General features: G+C 44.2%; 1 protein-coding gene across 10 annotated transcripts in view; it reads right to left on the bottom strand.

Moving 5' to 3' along the window:
• NARS2 (asparaginyl-tRNA synthetase 2, mitochondrial) overlaps nucleotides 1-15357 on the bottom strand; it is a gene marked incomplete at both ends in the record, with an annotated part of 127456 nt that overhangs the window by 66278 nt on the left and 45821 nt on the right. For 9 of the 10 annotated variants that reach the window (XM_080703316.1, XM_080703318.1, XM_080703322.1 and 6 more), the window contains one exon: nucleotides 15170-15264. The exons of the other annotated variant lie outside the window; for it this stretch is intronic. In XM_080703316.1, coding sequence (XP_080559442.1) covers nucleotides 15170-15264 — 95 coding nt within the window. The remainder of the gene's footprint in view (nucleotides 1-15169; nucleotides 15265-15357) is intronic. 10 annotated transcript variants of the gene reach the window in all.

The following is a 15357-nucleotide window of genomic DNA, read 5'->3' as shown; positions in this document are numbered from 1 at the left end:
GTCACAACACTTTTAACTTCTTGTCCCATGTCCGTCTTGTTCACTAGGGCCCACATATTCATGAAAGTTACATAAAATCTATCTTGGTCATTTCTGTATCCTACATAGCACGCAGCCTAGGGCCTAGTACACAGCTGGGTTTCAATAAATGCTAAGTTGAATTGAGGTTATTTTTTTGAGCCCTGAATCTAACAAAGGGAAACAAGATATAGTTTGTGGAATTTACAAACAGATAACACTATTTTTGATAAATATAAATGATAAAAACTCTTTCCAACATTTAAGTTCTTATTCTGCATTAAGTGATAGCTACAAAATTAAGACATAAGCTAGGTGTGGTGGTGCACGCCTATAAGCCCAGCATTTGGGAGGCTGAGACAGGAGGACAGTGGATCAAGGACAGCCTCAGCTACTTAGTGAGACCCTGTTTCAAAATAAAGAATAAAAAAATAGGGCTGGGGTGTAGCTTGGAGGTAGAATGACCCTGGGTCCCAACCCCAGTGCCACAAAAACAACAACAAAAAATAAATAAAATGAAGACATGATACATGCCTAAGTTCAAATTCTAAGCTAGAGAAATAACGATTGCATTTAAACAAAACAGGGATGTGGTTAAACACAAAAGGATGAGATTATTTCAAGTTTTACACTGATACGCAGAAGTTAAGCTAGAAAGAGGCACAGGGAAAGAACATTCAAGAAGAAAAATAATCTATACAAAGGAACATAAATGTGCTTTGGAAAAGGATTATGTGCTTACAATACTACAAGCACTTTAGAAGAGCTGAAGCAAAGATGAGTGGAAGCAAATGACTGTGAGGGTGCGAGGGTGCGAGGAGGGAGGAAGATGACGACTGGGGATGGTGCCCCTGCATCCGCTCTGACAACCAGAAGGCCAGCAGTGCCATCTCCTGAGAAGCAAGAACAGATGTAGGGAGTAAGATGACAAATTTAGTTTCGAAGAAGCTGATTTGGATGTAGCTGTACAATAATTAAAGAAGACAAACTACATTTCAATTTACAGATGGATGGCTGAGCAGAGAATCTGCATTAAAGATATGAATTTCACAGCACTATTCTCTGACCAGGTTTTTTACTCTAGCACTTCCACATCAACAATTCTTCATTAAGACCTACAATTCTTTCAGTCCACCTTTTGTTTCATAATTACTCTGTATTTTTATTTCTTCACTTTTCTTCTTATTCAGCACAGATTTCTTGGTCTATCACTATAACCTGCGGAACTTACCTATTTCTATTAAACCCCCCTTAGCAAATCAACCTCTTGTTAAGCCAAACATCTATATTCTCTGTACTTGAATCTAAGCAAGCTAACTATTTCTACTAAAAAGCCTCTTAATGATCACCTGCTAATGCCTGAAATGTTTGTCCTCTGGCTATCATACACAAAAAATAAAATTAGTAAGGTGATAATTAATGAAGTTCCTGAGTCATCTACTTACCAACAGTCTCTAAATTCATATTTTATTTAAACAGGTAAACTTTTAACATAAATAACACACTAAAGAAGAAATCTGTGTGGTTTAAGGTCTCACCATTAGGAGATTAGCATAAAGAACGTTTGGGATTATTTCCAAAGAATCAGAAAATAAACTAGGCATGTTGGTGCACACCTGTAATCTCAGTACTTGGGAGGCTAAGACAGGATTGCAGGTTTGATGCCAGCCCTCAGCAACTTAAAGACATCCTGTTTTAAAATAAAAAATACAGGAGAGCTAGGATGTAGCTCAGTGGTAGAATGTCCTTGGGTTTAATCCCCACTACCATCACCAAAAAGGAAAAAAAAAAAAAAAAAAAAAAAAAAAAAAAGAAAGAAAAAAGAAAAAAAATCAGAAAACAATAGGATAATTAACGATCTTAGTTTTATAGTAATAGTTCCATGAAATAGAGTGAAAGGTATGGTTAATATTTCCTTCTGATGTGAGCTCAACCTCACTGTAGAAACAGTAGGGAAATTTTTCAAGAATGAAAGTTTGTACTTCAAAAATTCAATTTGGCCGGGCGTGGTGGCGCACGCTTGTAATCCCCACGCTTGGGAGGCAGAGACAGGAGGATCGCACAGGTTCGAAGCCAGCCGCGCGCACTGGTTTAGGAGACCCTGTTTCCAAAATGAAAATGTAAAAAATAGGTCTGGGAGTGTAGCCCGGAGGTAGAAGGGCTTCCAGGAACCCCAGTACCACCAAAAAAAAAAAAAAAAAAAAAAAATTCAATTTGGTTCAAAATTCAATTTAATAATACTTAAACTGAGTACTACTTGCTAGGAATTATGAGAACACAGAGCTAAGAAAGACATATTATAAAGGGATTCATAATATGTGAGAAAGACATTTATGAAAAGAACTACAAATTGGTTAAATACTAAAAACAAAAGGGATCCAGGAAGGGTGGCATATACCCATAATCACCATGTTTGTGAAACTAAGACAGGAAGATCACAAGTTCAAGGATACCCTCAGCAACTTAGCAAGGCCCTCAGCAACTTCATGAGAACGTCCCCCCCTCCCCCCAAAAAAAGGGTCTGGCATCTAGCTTGGAGATAAAATGTCCCTAGTTTCTGGCACTAAAAATAAAGAGAATAAGCCAGGCGTGGTGGCGCAGGCTTGTAATCCCTGCGCTTGGGAAGTGGAGACAGGAGGATTGCTCAGGTTCGAAGCCAGCCAAATAAAAATATAAAAAATAGGTGCCTGTGAGTGTAGCCTGGAGGTAGAAGGGTTTCCAGGAACCCCAGTACCACCATAAAACACACACACACACACACACACACACACACACACACATAATAAAGAGAATAAGAGGGACTTTTTTTCTTTTTGTTAGGGCTTGAAAGAGATGAGTACTCTAGGAGAACAGAAAAAGAAATGACTTCTATTGGGAGAAAGACAGAAGGAGTTAAGGATGAAGTCATATTTCAATTGAGCCTTCAGAACAAGCAGGCATGGAAAAAGCAGTCTAATGCTGTAGGAAATAGCCTTAGAATAGAGATGTGCATGAAAGTCTATAGCATGAATCATAATAAAGAAGATGTGGAAAATCAAGTAAGTGTAAGTGAACAAAGGTTCAGATAATTATCAAAGAACCTAGTGGATGAACGAGAATGTCATATGAATAAATGAGAACAGTTTCACACTGAGTTGCAAGGGTTCCTCAGTTTAACTCAGCTTCACATTAATTGTTCTCACTAAGCTGCTGAGGCTGGCTTCAAATCTGCGATCTTCCTGTCTCAGCATCCTAAGTACTGTGATTACAGACATGTGCCACTGTGCCTGGCTAGTAATGGTGAGTTTGACAATGTAAGTGCAAAGTAATAAGGAGCTAGAAGTTATTAAAGGTGTATTTGAAACGTATAGTCAGTATTTTAAAGACAGTATGTGCTGGAGAAACCGGGCCCAGTAAGACGCTGGGTTCTGGGCGGGGGTCGCGCGTAGTGCACACCAACCTGGGCCGGGTCGCAGGACCCTGGGCCCCGGGCCGAACTGCATGTAGCACGCCAGACCCCTGGAGAAACCGGGCTCAGTAAGACGCTGGGTTCTGGGCGGGGGTGGCGCGCGGGGCACGCCAGATGGGGCCCGGGTCGCGGGACTCTGGGCCCCAGGCCGAACTGCGAGTAGCACGCCAGACCCCTGGAGAAACCAGGCCCAGTAAGACGCTGGGTTCTGGGCGGGGGTCGCGCCCGGGGCACGCCAGCTGGGGCCCGGGTCGCAGGACTCTGGGCCCCGGCCGAAATGCGAGTAGCATGCCAGACCCCTGGAGAAACCGGGCCCAGAACAGAAAAAGATAAAGAAAAATATCGGAGAGGAGGTAAGAAAGCCGTTATGGATGCCAGGACACTGGAGATGCAGACAAAACTTATCTAAATGCACTGGAACTTATGGAAAAATTCGCCGTGAAAGAGGACTGCTATTTCTCTATATTGTTAAGAATCTCAGACATCACCTGTAAAGAGAGTTTGGCGGAGACCAAGAAGAAATGCGGTGTTGAAAGAGTTCTCCGCAATGGTGGTGGAGACTTGTATTCAGGAGAAGCAGAAACCGGATCTTACCAACTTTATTTTTTTGGAGAAATTGCACCAAATGTCGAATGCTACCATCATGCATGCTTAGGAACACTGGACAACATTCAGAGTGGAAAAAGAGCCTGGGAAGGATTTGAAATGGTGGAGGCAGTGGCAATGCCAGTGGCCAATACTCAGGGGAGGCAGAGATCTGATACATTACACCTGGAACCTTTGAAATAATAACCACAGAGACAGTGATCAGAACCTGCTGAGGGGTTAGGCGGGCGCTGGGGCCAGTGGCTGACATCGGAGCTTGCTGAGAGGCAAGGCCACTACTGAGGCCTCCGTGGCCGGGATTGGAACCTGCCGAGGGGTTAGACCGATGCTGGGGCCAGCGAGGCCGGCATTGGAGCCTGCCATGAGGCAAGGCTTGTGCTGGGGCCTCCGAGGTCGGGTCCGGAACCTGCTGAGGGGTTAGGCCGGTGCTGGGGCCAGCGAGGCCGGCATCGGAGCCTGCCGTGAGGCAAGGCCGGTACTGGGGCCTCCGAGGCCAGGATAATAGCCTGCCAAGGGGTTAGGTCAGTGCTGGGGCCAGTGAGGCCGGCATCGGAGCCTGCCATGAGACAAGGCCGGTACTGGGGCCTCCGAGGCCGGGATAAGAGCCTGCCAAGGGTTAGGCCAGTGCTGGGGCCAGCGAGGCCAACATCGGAGCCTGCCGTGAGGCAAGGCCGGTGCTGGGGCCTCCGAGCCCGGGATAAGAGCCTGCCGAGGGGTTAGGCCGGTGCTGGGGCCAGCGAGGCCGGCATCGGAGCCTGCCATGAGGCAAGGCCGGTACTGGGGCCTCCTAAGCTGGGATCGGAGCCTGCCTTGAGGCAAGGCCGGTACTGGGGCCTCCAGGCCAGGATAAGAGCCTGCCGAAGGGTTAGGCCGGTGCTGGGGCCAGCGAGGCTGGCATCGGAGCCTGCCATGAGGCAAGGCCGGTGCTAGGGCCTCCGAGGCCGGGATTGGAGCCTGCCTTGAGGAAAGGCCAGTACTGGGGCCTCCGAGGCCAGGATAAGAGCCTGCCGAGGGGTTAGGCCAGTGCTGGGGCCAGCGAGGCCGGCATCGGAGCCTGCCATGAGGCATGACCAGTGCTGGGGCCTCCAAGGCCGGGATCGGAGCCTGCCGAGGGGTTAGGCTAGTGTTGGGGCCAGCGAGGCCGGCATCGCAGCCTGCCTTGAGGCAAGGCCGGTACTGGGGCCTCCGAGGCCAGGATAAGAGCCGGCTGAGGGTTTAGGCTGGTGCTGGGGCCAGCAAGGCCGGCATCGGAGCCTGCCGTAAGGCAAGGCCGGTGCTGGGGCCTCCAAGCCCGGCATCAGCCTGCCTTGAGGCAAGGCCGGTACTGGGGCATCCGAGGCCGGGATAAGAGCCTGCCGAGGGGTTAGGCCGGTGCTGGGGCCAGCGAGGCCAGCATCGGAGCCTGCCGTGAGGCATGGCCGGTGCTGGGGCCTCCGAGGCCAGGATAAGAGCCTGCCGAGGGGTTAGGCCGGTGCTGGGGCCAGCGAGGCTGGCATTGGAGCCTGCCGTGAGGCATGACTAGTGCTGGAGCCTCCGAGGCTGGGATCGGAGCCTGCCGAGGGGTTAGGCCGGTGCTGGGGCCAGTGAGGCTGGCATCGGAGCCTGCCTTGAGGCAAGGCCGGTACTGGGGCCTCCGACGCCAGGATAAGAGCCTGCCGAGGGGTTAGGCCAGTGCTGGGGCCAGCGAGGCCAGCATCGGAGCCTGCCATGAGGCAAGGCCGATACTGGGGCCTCCTAGGCCAGGATAAGAGCCTGCTGAGGGGTTAGGCCGGTGCTGGAGCCAGTGAGGCCGGCATCGCAGCCTGCCGTAAGGCATGGCCGGTGCTGGGACCTCCGAGGCCAGTATCGGAGCCGGCCGAGGGGTTAGGCCGGTGCTGGGGCCAGCGAGGCCGGCACCGGAGCCTGCCATGAGTCAAGGCCGGTACTGGGGCCTCCGAGGCCGGGATTGGAGCCTGCCGAGGGGTGAGGCCGATGCTGGAGCCAGCAAGGCCGTCATTGGAGCCTGCTGTGAGGCAAGGCCGGTGCTAAGGCCTCCGAGGCCGGGATTGGAGCCTGCCTTGAGGCAAGGCCGGTACTGGGGCCTCCGAGGCCAGGATAAGAGCCTGCCGAGGGGTTAGGCCGGTGCTGGGGCCAGCGAGGCCGGCATCGGAGCCTGCCATAAGGCAAGGCCAGTACTGGGGCCTCCAAGGTCAGGATAACAACCTGCCGAAGGGCTAGACCGGTACTGGGGCCAGCAAGGCCGGCATCAGAGCCTGCCGTGAGGCGAGGCCAGCATCGGAGCCTGCTGTGAGACATGGCCAGTGCTGGGGCCTCCTAACCCGGGAATGGAACCTGCCGAGGGGTTTGGCCGGTGCTGGGGCCAACGAGGCCGGCATTGGAGCCTGCTGTGAGGCTAGGCCGGTGCTGGGGCCTCCGAGGCCGGGATTGGAATCCCGCCAAGGGGTTAGGCTGGTGCAGGGGCCAATGGCCAGCATCAGAGCCTTGCATGAGGCAATTTCACTCCTGCGGCCTCCAAGGCCGGGACCAAAGCCAGCTTAGGGGTTAGACCGGTGCAGGGGCCAGCGAGACCAGAACTGGGGCCTCCCATGAGGCAAGGCCGCTGCTTGAGCCAGCGAGGTCTGGATCAGTCCACTGAGTAGCCAGGCCACTACTGGGACCATCAAGAGTGGGATCGGTACTTGCAATGCAGCATGCACAGAGAAATATCACAGAAAATATAAATCAGACGCTTCTCTTAATCAGCAATAACTAGGAGGAAAAGGGCAACAGGAAGAGGTTGAGCTATAGAAGGGGCCCTATAGTGAAGCAACTAAAGTGACCAATCAGAGGGTATGTAATACTGGAGGACGGAGCCTCTTTAAAACGCAGGAGGTACATAAACAAATGTATCAAAGTAAATCACCAAAGAAGCGTGGGATGGAGGGAGGGGGAGGGAATGGGATGGGGGCTGGAGGAGGGCTAATTGGATGATGTGTACTTGTATATCCTCTCAAGTCTTGTACTCCAATGTGATTGATATATGACTACAATGCACCAATTTAAAAAATAAATTAATTAAAAAAATAAATAAAATAAATTGCTTTCCAAACTCCTACACACTGTTGTTATGGTTATAGTCCAAATAAACTTGAAACATTCTTTGACTACTGAAAAAAAAAATACAGTATGTATTTCCAGGTCATGTATGTCAGTGACAAGCAGTAGGGCTGTGCCTACTAGGTGCTTCTAAAAGCCAGAAACATGAAAATAAAAATTTGAGTCTGCCACCCTCAAGAAAATAAAAAGGTAACTCACAGAATGGGAAAAATATTTACAAATCATCTATCTGGAAAAGGAATTCTACCTATAATATACAAAGAACTCTCATTAAGATAACCAAAGTTTTAAAATGAACCAAGGATTTATAGAGACAGTTCTTCAATTCTAACTATAAATGACTAATAGGCACACAAAAAGATGCTTAACATCATTAGTCATTAGAGAAATGCAAATCAAAACCACAGTATAGTCAGGTGTGGTGGCACACACTTCATATTCCAGCATTTGGGGCGCTGAGACAGAAGGACTGCAGCTCACTGCCAGCCTCAGCTACTTAGTGAGGCCCTTTGCAACTTAGTGAAACCCTGTTTCAAAATAAAGAATAAAAAAATAGGGCTGCTAGTGTAACTGGGAGGTAGAACACCCCTGAGTTTCATCCTAAGTACTGCAACACAACAAAACAAAACACAACAACAAACCCCACACACAGTATACCTAGAATGGCTGTAATAAAGACAGACAATTTTAAGTATTGTCAACGATGTGGAGAAACTGGAAGCTTTATGCATTGCTGGAAAGATTGTAAAATGAGGACAGCCACTGTAGAAACAGTACAGCAGTTCCACACACAGTTAAAAATATGAATTCCCTCGTAGGTACTTACCAAAACACACACACACACACACACACACACACACACACACACATCTACATAAAAAGATCCGACTTCAGCCACGTTACTCATGGAAACAAAAAAGCAGAAACAACCCAAATGTCCATTATTTGATGAATGGAGCAAACAAAATATGATACACCCAGCTGGGGGGGCAGCGGTGCACGCTTGTAATCCCAGCATTTGGGAGGTGGAGACTGGAAACGCAGTTTGTGGACAGCCTGGTGCAGCCTCAGCTACTTAGCGAGGCTCTTTGCAACTCAGTGAGACTGTTTCAAAAAATAAAAGGACTAAAAAATAGGGCTGGGGATGTAGCTCAGAGGTAGAATGTTCCTGGGTTGCATTCCCAGTAGGGCAAAAAAAAAAAAAAAAAAAAAAAAAAAAAAAAAAAAAAAAAAGATACACCCATGTAACAAAATGTTCATCCTTAAAGTTTTCAGATCATTTAAGAAAAAATCCTGGGAATAAACTTTTGGGTGAAAAAGTATTCCTTCAGAAAGAATGCACAAATCTACCCTTTCAAAAACATGGTCAAGAGGAGAGCACCAGTTTTAACTTGAAATATGCCTGTCATGACTTAGTACAAACAGAAAACAAACCACCATCGATAATAATAAAAATTATTTAAAGTACAATGTACTTTTAATAGGATAGGGTTCTAATTTTGGCATTAACTAATAATAAATAGGATATTTTATTACACTTTGTAACTTAGAGCATTTCTGACTCTCGGAATGAATTTCTTACTAATATTTAGAAAGAATACGATTAAAACATTAAATGTCTAGTTAAAATGCACTTATAGCTCAACCCACTGAGAGGGAATAGAAACAATACGGGCCCTATTCCCACTCTGCAACCAATCCCAGCAGTAGTAAGTATATCCAGTGAGGAAATCTTGCTTTCTATCCATCTACCGATAAAAGAAAACAGGGCTCTGTGGAGAACGGTAGGGTCAGGGTACATAAAATAAGCCTAGAATAACGGCTCAAATTTGGCAACAAGCCGGGCATGGTGGAGCATGCTAGTAATAATACTACGTGGGAGGCCAAGACAGGACGATCACAGGCTGGAGGACAGACTCTATTAGACTCAATTTAGTAAGGCTCTAAGCAACCTAGTAAGACTCTGTTTCCAAATAAAAAATAAAATTGGCCTGGGTGTATAGTTTGGAGGTAGAATTCCTCTGGGTTTAATTCGCAGTAACACACACACACACACACACACACACACACACACACACACACACACAACACAACCTGGAAACAATAAAGATGTCCTTCAGTGGGTAAGTGGATAAAACTGTGTTACATATGGACAATAGAATATTATTCCCCCCTCCAAAAAAAAAAACAAACAAAAACGCAAGCCCAAGCATGGTGGCACATTCATGTAATCTCAGTACTTGGGAGGCTGAGACAGAAGAATCACAGGTTCAAGGCCAGCCTCATGAACTTAGTAAGACTCTCAGCAACTTAGCTCTGTTTTAAAACAAAAAATAAAAAGGTGTAGAGGTATAATAGCTAAGGCATAGACAGCCCATGGGCTCAATTTCCATTACCAAAAACAAAACAAAAGAAAAATAGAACTACCAAGCCATTAAAAGACAAGGAGGAACTTGAAATGCATGTTACTGTGAAGAGAAGCCAATTTGCAAAGGCTACATGCTGTATGATTCCAACGATATGACACTGTAGAAAAGGCAATACTGTGGGGAAACTAAAAAAGATATAAGGGGTTAGGAGAGAGGGACGATGAGGTAGAGCAGAAATGACTTTTAAGCAAGTGAAACTATTCTTTATCCAGTGGTGAAAATACTCTAAGATTACTATGGTGACTGAACAACTACAAATAACATACTAAAACCTACTAAATTTGCACACCTTAATTCTGTGGACTGTATGGCAGAATCATGGTGGATGCATGTGTCACTACATATTTGACAAAATGCAAAGAATTTGCAATACTAAAAAGGAACTCTCTTGTGAACTAGGGACTTAGAATGATAATGATGTGTCGATGAGAAAAGGGGAGAGAGTAGGGAAAGGAAAGAAATGAAGGAAAGTAATCATAAAGGTAGAAAACAAATACAAAAACAAAAACAGACCCGGACATCCTGTAGTACCAGAGCAGAAGGAAGCAGGGCCAGGATGAGGCATGTCAAAGACACACAAGAGTTGACCTGCATGAGTTTTCCATAATGAGAACTAAAGTGATTCAAGCAAAAAGGCAAACAGCACAGTATTATATGATAATCCAAAGTAGAAAATAAATGTATGTGAGTCCATTCTGATGTCATTGGCTAACTAAAGGTGAAAATAGAACCGATCTTCCATACAGAATTTCAAACACTATATATAGTATAGTATAAAGTGGTGATTAATTCCACCTTCCACTTCCAAATCTTCATCCCCGGTGAAAGTAGACTGGCCTTACTGACTTATTTCCAAAGAAGAAAGTAGAAAAAATAGTCCACTGTCAGGAGAAATTTGACACACACTACTCTATCCGAGTGCTGCAGGTTAACATCATTATATGGATGTCACATCCTCCCTGATATGATGTGACATGGAAAGCACTTTGCCTCTGTCTAGTCTCAAAAAGTTCATATAACTCCAGTCCAATTATGAGAAAACATCAGAGAAGCCCGGATTAGTGTATAGAAAACAGGTCATGAAGAAAAAAGAAAGACTGAGAAACTGTCACAGACTAGAAGAGACTTGGGAAACGTGACAGCTAAGTTTTATGTGGTTCCCTGAACTGAATCCAGGAAAAAGAAGGAAGATATTAATAGAAAGACTGGTGAAATCCAAATAAAGTCTGGAATTTAGCTAACAGTAATGTATTAACCCTGGATTTTTAGTTCTGACAGATTTATTATTGTAATGGAAGACGTTAACAATGGAGAAGAAGAGTAGGGGTATTACAAAATGTGATTATTTTTGTAACTTTTCTATATATCTAAAAATTATTCCAAAATAAAATACTTAAAAAATTAAATGGAGCCATAAACCGATTAAAGTAGCATAGATGTCCTTTTGGAAAATGCTAACCTTCTAAATTTAACTACCATTTATGCCATTTTAAAAGTCTTTTAAATAAAATTAAGTAAAAAACAAAGCTGAGGGAAAGAGGACTAACATTTTCTTCTAGAGATTAAATCATCCATTAATCAGAAACATGATGTACTGTATATTAATAGTACCAGAACCGTGCATATTAAACTAGGAACACTTGACTGACTTTATTAGAAACACTTCATAACACATTATAAATATAAAACCCAATTTCACCAATTTAATCCTCTGTCAAGTTTCACTGTACACTTTTTTTTTTGTGGTTCACTGCACTTTACTAGGAAAGAGGAATGTTTAATACATTAGTGGAATTAAAACATTGAAATAAATGTTTGGCACATCTATACCTTTCCCATATGATACTTCTGGGGGGATATCTCTTGCCTCTACCATTATTAAGAAATGAAAGGCTGTTAAGAAAGGTTACCTAAACCTTGGATATAAGGTGGGCAGCCCTAAGGAGTGACATTCTCAATGCAATATGCAGACCCATAGCCACTTAAAGGTTATTTAATTACTTAGGGGGATGTGCTTGTTCCATTATTCTATTTACTATTAAACTAAATATCCCAGATTAGGTGAAGTTACATGTTAACTTGTAGGTTTTTGTCCGGTAGAGTTGCAAATAATTTCTTTCAGGTAGAAGGGATGATCCTAAAGGTTAGGTTTATCAGCCAGCAGGATATCAATCAGTTTGTAACTGACCTAGAAATCTTATCCACTGAGTTTTTAAACAACATGGGAAGATAGAGCTCCACAGATGCTCACTGAAACAGCCTATTTCACTTGGTTCCTCAGTAATTAATGAATTGAAGTTTTCGATACATGCTAGCTTATATTTGTATGAGTGGTGGCTTTAGTTTTTAAAAATCAGACTTTGACAGGCATAAGGGACTTTCCATGACACGCCCAACACTCCTTTACCTAAGCCAGCTCTGCAAACCCTAGCCCGACAGGGGGATTATGATGACAGTTTTCCTGCATGGCATTCCCACAACACTGCTAATTACTTAGAATTATCAAATAGCATCTTTCTGTGTCAAAGGTAAACCAAAAGACAACCTGAGTGAAGCATATGCTGTTTTAAAGATCAACGTATTCCACCGTTGGCCTTCCATCCTGCCAGCCGAGTATGCTCAGAAATAAACACAAGTCCAGTCCACTCTACTACATTCACCTTGTTTTCCCACTTGTGTGTCTCAAAATCAATGGGCAACATCTAAAGATTCCCATCTTTTCACAAAGGCTGTTTTTCTGAAAAGGCCCCCCCCCCCGCCCCGGTACTGGAGATGGAATCCAGGGGCATTCTACCTCTGAGCTACACCCCCAGCCCTATTTTTTATTTTATTTTGAAACAGTCTCACTGAGTTGCCAAGGGCCTCACTAAGTAGCTGAGGTTGTCTGGGAACCACGATCCTCCAGTCTCAGCCTCCCAAATGTTGGGATTACATGCATGCACCATGATACCCAGCTCTTTTTTTTTTTTTTTTTTGGTGGTACTGGGGTTCCTGGAAGCCCTTCTACCTCCGGGCTACACTCCCAGACCTATTTTTACATTTTCATTTGGAAACAGGGTCTTCTAAGCCAGCGCGCGCGGCTGGCTTCGAACCTGCGCGATCCTCCTGTCTCTGCCTCCCAAGCGCGGGGATTACAAGCGTGAGCCACCACGCCCGGCTACCCAGCTCTTTTTTAAAAAATATTTTATTGGTGCACTGTAGTCACACACCTTAATGGGGTAGAAGATGGTAGAGGCATACATGCAAACATCACTCATTTAGCCCTTCCCCAATCAAACTATTTCAAAGGATAAGTTTTCCTTATGTAAACCACTCATTGAAAAAAGAAAAAAATTTTCTTCCATCTGTTCCAGTCAACCTTTCTTAACATAATTATTCTTGCTTAAATCCTAACCATGTAACCAAAATTTAAATAAAATTTAAAACAGGCTGGGCTGGGTGCAGTGGCACACTCCTATAATCCCAGTACTTGGGAGACTGAAATTTGAGGATTGCAGGTTTAGGGCCAGACGTTGCAACTTAGTAGGCCCTCAGAAACTTTGTGAAACCCTGTTTCAAAATAAAAAATAAAATAGGGCTGGGTATATAGTTTGGAAATAGAATGCCCTTGTTTCAATTTCCAGCCTCCTTCACCCCTCCCCCCCAAAAATGGGTTTAGTGGTGCACACCTATGATACCCAAACCAGGTGTGGTAACATATGCCTATAATCCCAGCACTCAGAAGGCTGAGACAGAGGACAGCTAACCACTAGGTTAGCTGGGCATGATGGTACACATCTGTTATCCTAGTACTTGAGAGGCTCAGACAAGAGAATTGCAGATTTGAGGCCAATCTTGGCAACTTAGCGAGGCTCTCAGCAACTTAGCGAGACCCTATTTTCAAATAAAAAATGAAACAGGGCTGGGTGTATAGCTTAGAGGTAGAATGCCCTTGATTCAATCCCTAGTACCACACACAAAAAAGTGGAACCAGCTAACATTTGGTTCAGGTATAAACTATATACTACCTTTGACTTTCATATGTGTGATTAATTTACTTAAAATTTTTTTGGGGGTAGGATTGAAACTAGGGCATTTTACTTCTGATCTATAGACCTTCCAGCCCCCTCTTTTTACATTTTTAATTAATTTTTTGTGGTAATGAGGATGGAACCAGGGGCATTCTACTTCAGAGCTACACCCCAAGCCCTATTTTCCATCCTTCATTTTAAAACAGAGTCTCACTGAGTTACAAAGGGCCTCACTAAGTAGATGAGGCTGTCCGTGAACCACGATCCTCCCTGTCTTGGCCTCCCAAATGCTGGGATTACAAGCATGCGTCACCATGCTCTCAGCTTTTTACTTACTCATTTTTTGTGGATCAAACCTAAGGGCATTCTGCCTCCAAGCTACACCCCAGCTTTATTTTTATGTTTTTATTCTGAAACAGGGTCTCTCTCAGTTGCTGAGAGCCTTGCTACACTACTGAGGCTATCCTCAAACCTGTAATCCTCTTGTCTCAGCCTCCCACACACTATGATTACAGGGGCGCACCACTATGCCCAACTCTGTTCAAGCATTTTTTATTCTGAAATCTAGTCTAAGTTATCATATACTGGCTTCAAACCTGTGCACCTTCTGTCTCAGCCTTCTGAGTGCTGGGATTATAGGCATATGTTACCACACCTGGTTTGGGATCATAGGTGTGCACCACTAAGCCCAATTTGGGGTGGAGGGTTGAAGGGGCTGGAAATTGAAACAAGGGCATTCTATCTTCAAACTATATACCCAGTCCTATTTTATTTTTTATTTTGAAACAGGGTTTCACAAAATTTCTGAGGGCCTACTAAGTTGCAACGTCTGGCCTTAAACCTGCAATCCTCAAATTTCAGTCTCCTAAATACTGGGATTATAGTAGTGTGCCACTGTACCCAGCCCAGCCTGTTTTTAATTTTATTTAAATTTTGGTTACATGGTTAGGATTTAAGCAAGAATAATTATGTTAAAAATTTGATTCAGCTAGGCATGTTGGCAAATACCTGTATCCTAGTACTTGGGAGGCTGAGACATCACATTTTCAGTGTGTTTTTTTGAAAAAAAAAAAAAAAAAAAAAAAAAAAACACACACACAACTAAAAACAGTAGTCGTCTAGACTAATATAACTGGAGTAGTAAGAAAACTGGATATTTTCCAATTGTCAGTCTAAATACACTCTTGGTGGCCAAGCAAGGTGACACATACCTATAATTCCAGTATTTGGGAGGCTGAAACAGGAGTATCACAGGTACAAGGCAGCCTTAGCAACTTTAGTGCGGCCCTCAGTAACCTAGTAAAATCCTGTTTCCAAATAAAAAATTAAAAAAAATCAGGTTGGGGATGTAGCTTGAAAGTAGAATGCCTCTGGGTTCAGTCCCCAGCACCATAAAAAATAAATAAAAATTAAACCAAGAAATATATACATTCTTCATAAATTCAAGTAGGCTATAAGTGCTAATTTTAATTTTTAAGCTTGAGTACTAGGAAGAGAAGCAATATTTGCTTCTCATCTAGACCATAATCAGTATATGTGAAAGAGAAAAGAAAACTCTGTACCCTGACATCACTTCTAGATGAAGTTGTCCTGAGACAGTTAAGAATGCAGGCACATCAAAGAAGTTCTTCTCAGGTAGATTTATTTTGCTTGAAGGCTACAAAGAAAACACAAGCCACAGAAAGCTATTACATATTTTGCTTTGCTTTTCACATTTATACACATGTCAGAACTAATAATCCAAGAGCAA

Source organism: Muscardinus avellanarius (genome assembly GCF_963383645.1).
Source record: "Muscardinus avellanarius genome assembly, chromosome: 1".
Classification (NCBI taxonomy): Eukaryota; Metazoa; Chordata; class Mammalia; order Rodentia; family Gliridae; genus Muscardinus; species Muscardinus avellanarius.
Note: the sequence above shows the minus strand (reverse complement) of the source record. Positions and strands in the feature narration are given on the sequence as shown.